General features: G+C 35.2%; 1 protein-coding gene across 11 annotated transcripts in view; it reads left to right on the top strand.

Annotated features, from left to right (window-relative positions):
• CASK (calcium/calmodulin dependent serine protein kinase) overlaps nt 1–13,843 on the top strand; it is a 385,636-nt gene that overhangs the window by 67,656 nt on the left and 304,137 nt on the right. For 8 of the 11 annotated variants that reach the window (XM_081564446.1, XM_081564438.1, XM_081564440.1 and 5 more), the window contains exon 2: nt 9,672–9,784. In XM_081564446.1, coding sequence (XP_081420572.1) covers nt 9,672–9,784 — 113 coding nt within the window. Of the gene's footprint in view, nt 1–9,671; nt 9,803–13,843 lie in introns of all 11 variants that reach the window. The other 3 variants (XM_081564443.1, XM_081564436.1, XM_081564441.1) reach the window with 1 other exon arrangement.

The following is a 13,843-nucleotide window of genomic DNA, read 5'->3' on the forward strand; positions in this document are numbered from 1 at the left end:
TTTTAAATATGCTATCTAGGTTGGCCATAACCTTCCTTCCAAGGAGTAAGCGTCTTTTACTTTCATGGCTGCAATCACCATCAGCAGTGATTTTGGAGCCCAAAAAAATAAAGTCTGACACTGTTTCCACTGTTTCCCCATCTATTTCCCATGAAGTGATGGGACCAGATGCCATGATCTTAGTTTTCTGAACGTTGAGCCTTAAGCCAACTTTTTCACTCTCCTCCTTCACCTTCATCAAGAGGCTCTTTAGTTCTTCTTCACTTTCTTCCATAAGGGTGGTGTCATCCGCATATCTGAGGTTATTGATATTTCTCCCGGCAATCTTGATTCCAGCTTGTGTTTCTTCCAGCCCAGCGTTTCTCATGATGTACTCTGAATATAAGTTAAATAAGCAGGGTGACAATATACAGCCTTGACGTACTCCTTTTCTTATTTGGAACCAGTCTGTTGTTCCATGTCCAGTTCTAACTGTGACCAGTTGGACATGGAACAACAGACTGGTTCCAAATAAGAAAAGGAGTACGTCAAGGCTGTATATTGTCACCCTGCTTATTTATATTGTACATATACTTAAAAAATTAAGACCTCTTTTGATTAGTGAGATCTTAGGGATGTATCCCTCAGCTGTTAAACAATTAGTTTTATCTAGGAAATACGTGTATGGAGGAGTGTATAGTGTGTGTGTATGTGTGCCTGCACATATGTGTATTTTAAAGAATGCTAATAAAATGAAAAGCCATGAATCCATTATCCAAGTTAAGAACAGAATATTACTAAGACCTGTAAAAGCCCCCTGTGTACCCCTTTCTGATCATAACCTCCCTTTCTCCCATAACCATTATCCTGGCTTTTGTACTCAAGATTCCTTTCGATTTTCTTTATAGCTTTACCATCTACGTATGTATCCCTAAACAGTATATTGTTTATTCATTAAAAATGAGTAGTAAGCACAAAGTTAGCTGTGTAAGGAAAGGGCAATAATACCACTATTGTGTGAAGAATCAGAAGGGAAGAGCAGACAAACAGAATCGCTTGTTCATAGTCTGGCTTCACATACCTGAGAACATATAGGAGCCCCTGCTAGGAAGTCCATTGGCAAGATCCCGAGTAAATCCCCAAACACAGGGCTCTCCACAGGCAGGACATCCGTGCTATAGTGCAGGACGGGGTACTGAACATCCAGCTGGAATGCGGTCACGGGGCATGGGCTGCTCTGCATTTCCTGCTTTTCAGTTCACTGAGGCGGCTTCCCACTCAGCTATTCCTGAGAACACTGCTGTGGAGTGAAGTGAGAGTCCTCTGCTGATCTTGGCAGCAGAGAGGAGCAGGAATCTCATCAGCCCCTGGTCAGAAAAGGCAAAACAGAGGAATCTGGCCCCAGCTTATGGGGTTCTTCTGTTTTCAAGTTAAAAGGTGGCATTGGGAATCTTTGATGGCTCAGTGCATAGCTGGCAGCCTGAGATCTTACTCTCATTTCTGTGTTGAAGACATTTGCTGTCCCTTGACTGTCCTGTTTTTATTGGTCTGCTCTCTTGTTCTAGCAAACACATCCTACAATAATTTCTTCAGAAAGTATACATTGCAAATAAGGTATTGAGGTTTTTTGTGTCTGAAAAAAAATTCTTTTTTACTATTATTGCTTTTTCTGACTAGATGTAGAATTTAAAGGTTAGAAATAATTTTTCTTCATGGTTCTGAAGGTGTTCTACTGTCTTATTGCTCTACTGTCTTATCGCCTCTAGTGTTGCCATTGAGAGATGGGAAACCACAGCAGTTCCTGTGTGTTAACTGTATCATCCTCTCCTCCTTGTGCACCCTTACTCCTACTTCTGGAAATCTGAATGTTCTCTGGCCCACAGGATTCTTAAATTTCAAGATGGCATATGTGAACATGTATCTATTACCTATTTGCTGAGTACTTTGTGGGTCCTTTTTTTCATTCAAATTTTATATTGGAGGATAGTCGATGTACAATGTTGTTTTAGTTTCAGGCATATAGCAAAGTGATTCAGTTATACATATACATGTAACTATTCTTTTATAAATTATCTTCCCATTTAGATTACTACAGAATGTTGTGCAGCATTCCCTGTGCTATACAATAGGTCCTTGTTGATTATGTATTTTAATTAGAACAGTGTATAGTTGTCAATCCCAAACTCCCAACCTATCCCTCCTTCCACTCTTCCCCCTGGTAAACATAAATTCGTACTCTATGTCTGTGAATGCATATCTGTTTTGTAAATAAGTTCACTTGTATCATTTTTTAGATTGCACATAAAAGCAATATCATGTGATATTTGTTTTTGTCTTAGTATGACAATCTCTAGGTTCATCCATGTTGCTGCAGAATAGCATTATTTCATTTTTTGTAGCTAAATAGTATTTCATTGTAGAAATATGCCACATCTCCTTTATCCATTCATCTGCCGTTGAACATTTAGATTGCTTCCATGTCTTGGCTGTTGTAAATAGCACTGCAATGAACATAGGGGTGCATGTATCCTTTTGAACCATGTTATTCTCTGGTTATATGCCTAGGAGTGTGATTGCTGGATCATATGGTAACTCTAAGTTTAGTTTCTTAAGGGACCTCCATACTGTTCTCCATAGCGGCTGTACCAATTTACATTCCCTCCAACAGGAGTGTTCCCTTCCCTCCACACCCTCTCCAGCATTTATTGTTTATAGGCTTTTTGATAATAGCCATTCTGACAGGTGTGAGGTAATATCTCATTGTAGTTTTGATTTGCATTTCTCTAATAATTAGCAATGTTGAGCATCTTTTCATGTGTTTCTTTTAGCCATCTGTATGTCTTCTTTGGAGAAACATCTATTTAGGTCTTCTGTTTTTTGATTAGGTTGTTTGTTTTTTTAATACTGAGCCATAAGAGCTGTTTATAAATTTTGGAGACTAATCCTTTGTCAGTTGCATCATTTGCAAATATTTTCTCCCATTCTGTGGGCTGCCTTTTGTTTTGTTTATGATTTCCTTTGCTGTGCAAAAGCTTTTGAGTTTAATTAGGTCCCATTTGTTTATTTTTGCTTTTATTTCCATTACTCTAGGAGACAGCTCAGAAAAAATATTGCTGTGATTAATGTCAAAGAGTGTTCTGAGTATTATAGTATCTGATTTTATTTTAAGCCTTTAATCCATTTTGAACTTATTTTTCTGTATGGTGCTAAAGAATGTTTTGATTTCATTTTTTTACAAGTAACTGACTGGTTTTCCCAGCACCATTTATTGAAGAAACTGTCTTTCCTGCGTTGTATAATTTTGCTCCCATTGTTGTAGATTAATTGGCCATAAGTACATGGATTTATTTCTGAGCTTTCTATCCTGTTCCATTTTATCTATATTTTTGTTTTTGTGCCAGTACTGTACTGTTTTGATGACTGTAGCTTTGTAGTACAGTCTGCAGTCAGCAAGTCTGATTCCCTTTTTCTTTATCGAGATCACTTTTGGTATTTGGGGTTTATGTTTCCATGTAAATTTTGCAATTTTTTTGTTCTAGTTCTGTGAAAAATGCCATTGGTAATTTGATAGGGATTACATCGAATCTGTAAATTGCCTTGGGTACTATAGTCATTTTGACAATATTGATTCTTCCAATCCAAGAACATGGTATGTCTCTCCATCTATTTGTGTCATCTTTGATTGCTCTCATCCCTATCTTATAATTTTCAGAGTACAGGTCTTTTGTCTTCTTAGGTAGGTTTATTCCTAGGTATTTTATTCTTTTTGATGGGATGGTAAATGGGATTGTTTCCTTAATTTCTCTTTCTGATCTTTCTTTGTTAGTGTATAGGAATGCAAGACATTTCTGTGTATTAATTTTGTATCCTGCAAGTTTACCACATTCATTGATGAGCCCTAGTAGTTTCCTGGTAGCGACTTTAGGATTTTCTATGTATAGTATCATATCGTATGCAAGCAGTGATAGTTTTACTACTTCTTTTCCAATTTGGATTTCTTCTTCTTCTCTTATTACTGTAGCTTGGACTTCCAAAACTATGGTAAATAGAAGTGGCAAGAATGGACATCTTTGTCTTGTTACCGATCTTAGAGGAAATGCTTTTAGATTCTCACCTTGAGTATGGTGTTAGCTGTAGGTTTGTCATATATGACCTTTATTATGTTGAGATATATTCCCTCTATTCCCACTTTCTTGTGAGTTTTTATCATAAATAGGTGTTGAATTTTGTCAAAAGCTTTTCCTGCAGCTATTGAGATGATCATGTGGTTTTTATTCTTCAATATGTTGATGTAGTATATCCCACATTTGATTTGTAGATACTGAAAAATCCTTTCCTTCCTGGGAAAAATCCCACTTGATCATGTATATGATCCTTTTAATGTATTATTGGATTCAGATTGTTAGTATTTTGTGAGGATTTTCATGTCTATGTTCATCAGTGATTTGTTGTTCAGTCGCTTAGTTGTGTCTGACTCTTTGCGACTCCAAGGACCGCAGCATGCCAGGCTTGCCTGTCCTTCATCATCTCCCGGAGCTTGCTCAAACTCATTTCTATTGAGTTGGTGATGCCATCCAACCATCTCATCCTCTGTCATCCCCTTCTCCTCCTGCCTTCAATCTTTACCAGCATCAGGGTCTTTTCTAACGAGTCAGCTCTTTGCATCAGGTGGCCAACGTATTGGTGTTTCAGCTTCAGCATCGATCCTTCCAATGAATATTCAGGGTTGATTTCCTTTAGGATTGACTGGTTTGATCTCCTTGCTGTCCAAGAGTCTTCTCCCAACACCACAGTTTAAAAGCATCATCAATGATATTGGCCTTTAATTTTCTTTTTTTGTGTCATCTTTGGTATTCAGGTCATGGTGGCCTCATAGAATGAGTTTCAGAGAATTCATTCCTCTGCAATTTTTTTGGAATAGTTGAAGGATAGGTGTTAACTCTTCTCTAAATTTTTGATAGAATTTGTCTTTGAAGCCATCCAGTCCTGGACATTTGTTGGAAGCTTTAAAATCACAGTTTCAATTTCAGTGCTTGTGATTGGTCAGTTTGTATTTTCTGTTTCTTCTTGGTTCAGTCTTGGGAGAATGTATCTTCAGTCAGTCTGTATCTTTTTATTGGAGCATCTAGTTTATTTACATTTAACATAGCTATCAGTATGTTCTCAGGTGCCTCAATTGTAAAGAATCTGCCTGCCAATGCAGGAGCCACAGGAGACATGGGTTTGATCCTGGGTTAGAAAAATCCCCTGGAGGAGGAAATGGCAATCCACTCCAGTATTCTTCTCTGAAAATCCCATGGTCACAGGAACTTGGTCAGCTACAGTCCATAGGGTCGCAGTGAGTCAAACATGACTGAGTGACTGAACATACATGCATGTGTTCTTATTGCCATTTTCTTAATTGTTTTGGATTTGTTTTTGTTGGTCTTTTTTCCCTCTTTCTCATTTGTTCTTTCCTCTTGTGGTTTGTTGACTAACTTTAGTTTTATGTTCAGATTCATTTTCTTTTTTGTGTGTATATCTATTGTAGATTTTCTGTTTGCTGTTACTATGAGGTTTTGATGTAAAGTGAAAAATATTAGTTGCTCAGTTGTGTCTGACTCTTTGAGACCTATAGACTGTAGCCCACCATGCTTCTCTCTCCATGGAATTCTTCAGGCAAGAAAACTGTAGTGGGTAGCCATTCCCTTCTCCAAGGGATCTTCCCAACCCAGGGATCGAATCCAGGTCTCTTGCATTGCAGGCAGATTATAGCAATACACACACACACACACACACACACACACAAGATTATTTTTAAGTTCCTGGTCTTTTAATTTCAAATGTATTTCTAGTATCCTTCATTTGTGTTATGCTCTTCTCGCTGTTGCTTGGTTTTATATTTTATTTGTATGCAGATGATTTCCTACCTTTGCTTTATGTTTTCCTTTACTGGGGATCTTTTCCATTCATTATTTTCTTGTTTCTAGTAGTGGCCTTTTCTTTTACACTTAGGGAATTTCCTTTAGCATTTTTTGCAAAACTTGTCTGGTGGTGCTGAATTCTTTTAGCTTTTGGTTGTCCATAAAGCTTTTGATTTGTCCATTCAATCTGAATGAAAGCTTTGCTGGGTAGAGTATCCTTGGTTGTAGGTTCTTCCCTTTCATAACTTTAAGTATATTATGCCACTTCCTTCTGACCTATGGAGTTTCGACTGAGACATCAGCTGATAACCTTCTGGGAGTTCCCTTGTATGATATTTTTTGCTTTTCCACTTGGTGGTTCCTTTCAATTTTGGCAACGCAGGAGTAAGGTCTGGGAAATTTTCTTGGCTTATTTGAGTTCCTCCCCTCCATTTTCTTTGTTCTTTTGACTCTACTTTCTGGGAAATTTCCTCAACTTTTTCTGACAGCCCTTCTGTTGAGTTTTAAATTTCTTCATATGTTTATTTTTCAATTCTTGTTTTCTGAAAGTTCCATTTTTGTTTCATAGTTATGTTTCCAAGGATATTAACGGTATTAATAGTTGGAATTTTTTTTCTTGTTTAGTCTGTTTCCCCTAAGTTCCTTTTTCTGTTTTGATCTGTGTCATCCAAATTGGAGACTCTTCTCCAGATATTTTGGGAGGTTGGTTGTCTATTCATGAGTAGAAATACGGCAGTGGTTCTTTAGGGACATTTGACAATGTTTAGAGACATTTTTGATTGGCAAAACTGGCTGAGGGGGTGCTACTGGCATCTCCAGGTAGAAGCTAGAGATGCTGTTAGGCCCCCTACAATGCACAGGACATCCTTGCACAGCAAAGAACTATTTAGCCCAAAATGTGACCAATGCTGTGGTTGGAAAGTTGATTGAAAACTGTGAACTTGTGGCAGAACTTGTTGACTTTGGGTTTCAAGAAATGTGATCTGGTTGAGTGGTTTGAGCAACATAATGTCATTATCTTTAGGTCTTTCCTTCTGGCCTGGTCACATATTCAATAGAAAATCTTTTCTCTGCTGCCTGAGGGATAAAGAGATAGATTTTAATATCCCCTTCTCCCCCAGTGAATGGGAAAAGAAAATGGGCTGTCGACATTCATTTTGTGTGTGATCATATAATCCCTTTCTTTTTATATAGTGTCCACTTCCTCAGCTGCCTGTGTCACCAGTTCTATGACCTTATGTTTTACCCTCTTCAGTGAATTGCCCTCTGTGAGGTTAAGGTAGGGCATTTACCCAGTGGCATGGAATAGAGGAGGAGGATCTAATATTCTTTTTTTAAAAAAAATTATTCATTTATTTAGCTATGCCAAGTCTTAGTTGCAGTATGTGGGATCTAGTTCCCTGATCCAGGATCGAACTCAGGGCACCTGCATTTGGAGTGTGGAGTCTTAGCCACTGAACCACCAGGGAAGTCCCAGATCTAAGACTCTTAACTACTTCTCTAATAGATTTCATTCAAACCTTGTTAGTTTAGCCCCACCCTCTCTTTCTCAGAGTTCAGATACTTCTTGAGAATTCTGTAGTATAAATGAATTTGGTTCTGAACTATTATTTTCTCCTTGCAATTCAGGCTTCCCACAAATGCTAAGCCATTTACCATTACTCCATCTGCTTTCTGGCTTCCAAAATTTAATTATTAATTACTATTGTTTTCTCTCATTCTCACAGTCCTTTAAAACTTGGACGTTATCCAAAAGGTGTAGTGAATTGAAGCATACTATACAAATATATATATATATATATATATATATATATAGTCCCAAGGGTTTATGTGTGGACAAAAACCAATTACGCTAAACATTTCCTGAAATTGCTTGCTATTGTCAGGATAAGTCATCACAAGTAAGACATCCACCTTGAGAACGAAAACATTTGTGGGAGTGCAGACTCACATTGTTATATTGTCTTCTCATAGAGGAAAATTTTTGAACAGTTTTGATTATCAAAAGGTCCTTTTTGTATAGGGTGCTTAAAGGTACATTATTACCATTTCTTTTTGTTTCAGTTTAGCTTTATTAGATTGCTTGATGAGAGATTTGAAACTGAGGAATAATTGATGTCCTGATGACTGCAGGATGAAATAACTGATTTGTATGATCTCAGAGAAATGTTTAAGTCTTAGATTAGATTATATTCTTTTGCCTGTCCTCTGATTGCAAGAATAAAGACAAACAGACTTTAAGGCAAGAAGTATCACAAATGTCCTACTGTACCTGAAGAACTTTTTGCTGTCTTCTGATTATTCTTGCCTGGAGAATCCCCATGGACAGAAGAGCCTGGGGGGCTCCAGTCCATAGGGTTTTGCACTGAGTTGGACAGGACTGAAGCGACTTAGCACACACACACACATCCAGGTGTACTTTTTTCTACCTGTAAAAATCAGTGAGATTGTTTTGTTTCCTGAGAAGGAGGGAAATTTATACATGTATACACATACATGTGTGTATTTAATAAATTATGTAGTCTTCAAAAAAAACTATGCTAGCCTTCAAATAAACTAATGTAGTATTTTGTGATTGATTTCTATATTAATCGGTAGTTGATTCAAGCATGTTGGATTAACTTTAGTTCAGATACTTATTTTATAACTATTAACAATTTATTGACCAGAGACATATTAATATGTCTTTTGTTGCCCAAACATTATTGACCAGAGACGTTTCAATATTAACTTACATAACAAATCGTTAGCTACAGGTGTTAGTTTCTGCCAAAATCCCCTGGTCAATAATGTATCAGTCATAAGGAACCAAGTGTTTTTAATGCCTGGGCCTGGGCATTGTTATTTTATCAATCATCCCAGTTGCTTCAGTTGTATGGCCAGTATTGAAAGCCACCAATTTCAATTGAGGAGAGAACTGGGTAAGAATGTCTGGACCAGTGGTTCTGCTAGTAGAAATTACTTCCTTCCTATGACAACTTAGAATAATTCTAATTTGAAGTCTGAGGAGGACAAAGGATTTCTCTGTGACTTCAGTTGAGACTGGAGAGGCTGCTGGAAATTAAATCATGCAGGTCTTACTCTCCATGAAGTGTCTATTCAAGTCTTTTGCCCAGATTTCCTTGGAGCATATCTTCTTATTTAAGGATTATTTTATTTTGGTTCTTGATTAAGTACATGTGTTGCAAATACCTTGTCTCTGTGGGATTTTAAGCAGACACATAACATCAGATTTTCATTTTTAAAACATCACCGCAATAACGATGGGAGAAACAAGTTTTCACTGGTCCCAGTAGAAATTGGTAATAGCTTAGACTAGGTTATGAGACTTGGACAGAAGTGGACAGGATTAAGAGATATTTGAGATAAACTCAGTAGGACTTGTTAGTGAAGATTAGGTAAATGATGGCTAAGATGAGAGAATGATTTAAGTATCTGGTTCAAAAGGTAAAAGTTATATATACTACCACTGTGAACACTTTCTTATTTTATTGAAGATGTTGATAATGTGTAGAGAAAATTACAAAGATTATTTGCCTTGAATAGAATATTATCTCAAATTTTTAAGTGATTTTGAAATGTAAATTTGTTTCTTATTTTTATGGCTTAGTAAGTTCAAATAATCCAGGAAGTTCATAAATTATAGGAAAATATTTTCAAATTATGTTCAATTACATTTTGAAAACTATGGCTATAGTAGAAAATGAAATATGAGTAAGATATTAAAGGGAAATAGGAACTTAAGAAAATCAGCAAATTAAACTTGGCTTTTATTTATTTTTATTTTAGGGGTCCCTTCAGTGTTGTACGACGATGCATCAACAGAGAAACTGGGCAACAATTTGCTGTAAAAATTGTTGATGTAGCCAAGTTCACATCAAGTCCAGGGTTAAGTACAGAAGGTAAGAGATGGATTTCAAGTAAGTTATTTGATGTCTGGCTTTATTTCATCTTCAATCCATCTATCAACCTAACCTTCATCTGGGGGTGGGGAAGTGGAGGGTATAATATAGTGGGAAGTGGGTGGAGACAGTTTAAATTCCATTGTAGTTTTCTGGAATTCTAGAACATAGTATTTGAAAGATAGCTAGAGTGATTAACAAAGTTATGAAATCATCTAGGATTGCTATTGGCCTATGTTTTTTGACTAGGAAGAAAGTAAAATCTAAAAATATATTTTGTAGAATCTAACTTGGAGTCCTATAGTATGGAGCATGGAATGGGAAGGGTAAGAAGGGAAATAATGGCACAAATATAATCATTGCAGATTCAAAACAAACTCATTTGAGTTCCCTTAAAGTCTGTAACTTGTTACCCTTAGGATTATGACCTAACAGAACTAAAAGACTAATATATCACATTTTGCTTAAGTCACGTGGTGTATGTGTGAAAATTTGAAAGGTCTGTACTGTTTGGACTTTCAGGACTCAAAATTTTGTTTTAAGACATTGATGTGGTTAACCATGTTTACGTATAAATGTTTATAGACAATATATAAGCATTAAAAAATTTTTAATGCTTATAAACCATAGTTTCATGTAGCCATGCTTCACATATGGTCATATTTCAGATGGCACAATTATATTATTAACTTTTCTAATTACCCTGTCTTCTAGCTTTAGACTTTTTCACAATCCAGTAAAAGACAAATCCTTCTTAAATCTTTTCCTTCTTAAATCTTTTCCTTCTTAATCTCAAGAGCAATGCAATTAATAGTTTAAATTGGAAAGGCTAAAGCAGAGTAACCTTTTTATATTTTACCCAGTTATCTTACTTTAACAAGTAGAAGACCACATACTATGAGCTCCAAGTTAATCTGTTCCTTCAGATCTTTTTTCAGTATCCTTAGTTTTAAATACTTTTTTGAAACCTTTTGAATTATTCCTACTGTTTGTGGAAGATTCTAGAAGTTGTTATTCACAAAGGATAACAGGTGTTTTAGTGCTTTAATCTTTAAATTCTTGGATTTAGGGATTTTACATTTTATGGTTTCATATTCTGGAGTTGGTTATTTTGAATACAAATTATTTTATAAACTTAGCAGAATTTGAAATTTACTTCTAATCAGGTTTTACCACTACATTATGTTTCTAAAACTTTTAAACTGCACTTAAGTTTAATATACTGTAATTGATTTTCTGTACCTTAGATACCAATTAATAACAAAAAAGCTTCCTGAATACTTAGGTAATTTTGTATAAACCTAGTTCAGTAAATATGTAGATGTGTTGAATCTTTATTTCTTTTAAATGTTTTGATAATGTTGATGAATTTAGTAAGATTCCTGTTTAAAATCATAAGTCTAAATCAATGGCTCCATATGCCTATGTTATGTTGATTTTATTATTATACCTAATTTTGAATCTACAGTCTAAAGACATTTTTTATGAAGACAGTTAATTACTTTCTCAGTTGGCTGAGGTTCTTTACTGACAGATTTCATTAACAGGGAATCTCTGGAGCTATAGACCCAGCCTGCCAGACTGAATCTCTTTCATTGTCACCTAGCCAGGGAGTCAAATACCAAACTTAAAAAGATGGGGTTGGTATATCATCCATGTCTCTGAGGTTAAGTCTTCTGTCATTCACTTGTTAGTGCTTTGGCATTGTTTTGAGTATACAAATGTCTTTGAGTCCTTTTCTGAAGACAAGGCTGGGTCAATCCATTGATCTTATGTGATAGGGTCACAACCTATAGATATTAAATAGTATCCAGTTGAATTCTGCATATTATGCATGACATTATCTGGTTTTGATGAAAGTTCGACATTATTCAAATGAAAATGTGCAATTGTTCCTTTATATTTATGGCCCCAAAATGTAGGTTTTTCCATCTTCTTTAGCACAGTGATACTCGTAATGATTAAGAAACAATAAAAATTTCATTTGCAACCCACTCCAAAGTTTTTCCTTTTAAAAAATGTTTTCAGTGGAGCTCCCTTACCCTCTATTGCTTATTTTTATACTAGCTTGGAGAAGGTAATGGCAACCCACTCCAGTATTCTTGCCTGGAGAATCCCATGGACAAAGGAGCCTGGTGGGCTACAGTCCATGGGGTCGCAAAGAGTCAGACACGACTGAGCGACTAACACACACACACACACTTAAATTTAATGTGGACACATTTTAAGATGTATAATAAATAATTATTTATTTTATTATATAAAACCTCTTTGAACAATATTCTCCACCCCTTACTTTTTTCAACACTCTTCAATCACTACAGGCAAAACATATTTGCCCTTCCAGTCCATTAAAATTGTTACTGTCCAATAAAATAACCTTATTCATGGCTAAGGGTAGGAGATGTTGTGTTAAGAAGAAACATATTTTGCAGTGAAATTTGAAACAGTAAAAAGGAACCTGTACGTTCCAACAAAAATATCTAGAAATGTCTATATTTACCATTATATTCTCTTCTAATTAAGCCTGTTTCTCAAGCAACAGATAATTTAAAATCAATTTTATTCTTTTCTTTTTTGTTGTATTTTTTGTAGTTTATTTAATCTTTGTCATTGCCTCAATATTTTTTCCTGTTAATACATTTGTATTCAAATACATTATTGAGTAAAATAGGTTTCATAAAGGGTCACCTGGGAATAAAAAGTATGCTATTTATTTGCACAGGTCATTATGATACATAGACAAATAAAAAGAGTACCTATTTTTTAAAAAAATTACTAGAGTACAGTTGATATATGATGCTGCGTTAGTTTCTGCTATACAGCAAACTGTATTCAGTCATACATATGCAAATATCCACTCTTTCAGATTCTTTTCCCATACAGGTCATTGCAGAGTATTGAGAAGAGTTTTCTGTGCTATATACAGCAGATCCTTATTAGTTATCTATCTTAAGAGCATCTATTCTTAAGAGACTTGCAATTTAACAGTCCCAACCATTGTTTCTAATATTTTTATAAGAAAAAATAAGTAATAAGTTCTAAATATATAACTTACAAATTAGCTTTTGAAATGAAATATGTATAGTAATTAGAGACCACCTATATATGTTTTAATATTTTACATTCTCATTGCTCTATTGAAGATAAGATATTGTAGTTATTTGAATATCTGTTCTATATTTTCCCATTAAAATCACAATTTTTTTCCAATAGGGGAACTTAACTTATAGGCTGCAGAATATCCAAGAAACTCTTAAATTGTATATGTGTGTGTGTGTGTGTATATATACATATATATATATATATATATATATATATTCATTTTCCTAAAAAGTCTAAGTTCTTATTAGATTCCTAAAAAGGCATACTATTCCTAAATGGTTAAGAATTTATTATTTCACATGTATGAAAAAGTGAAGCTGATGTTTAGAAGCATGAGATGAAAAAGAAGCTTCTATTAAATGAAAGCTGAGTGAATTTATATTAGGATTGGAGGATATTTTCCTACTTAAATATGTACCCCCATTAATGAAATTCCTTGTTTATTATCTTAAAACTTATTTTAATTGATAGACAGTTTGTCACTTACTCTGCTAATCCACCAATTTAAAGTTTACTTTTTTGTGTATTTGTACAACTTCTTTATCCACTCATCTTTCAATGGACATCCAGGTTGCTTCTATGTTCTAGGTGTTATAAATAGTGCTGCAGTGAACGTTGCGGTACATGTGTCAGTTTGAATCATGGTTTTCTCGGGGTATATTCCCAGTAGTGGGATTACTGGGTCATATGGTAGTTCTATTTTTAGTTTTTTAAGGAACCTCCATAATGTTCTCCATAGTGGCTGTATCAATTTATATTCCCACCAACAGTGCAAGAGGGTTCCCTTTTCTCCACACCCTCTCCAGCATTTACTGTTTGTAGCTTTCTTGAAGTATAGCTGATTTAAATGTTGTGTTAATTTCTGCTGTACAGCAAAGTGATTCAGTTATACATATATATTCTTTTTCATATTATTTTTCATTGTGATTTATCACAGGAAATTGAATATAGGTC

This window comes from Giraffa tippelskirchi, chromosome X (assembly GCF_054371585.1).
Source record: "Giraffa tippelskirchi isolate mGirTip1 chromosome X, T2T-mGirTip1v1.2.pri, whole genome shotgun sequence".
NCBI classification, from domain to species: Eukaryota; Metazoa; Chordata; class Mammalia; order Artiodactyla; family Giraffidae; genus Giraffa; species Giraffa tippelskirchi.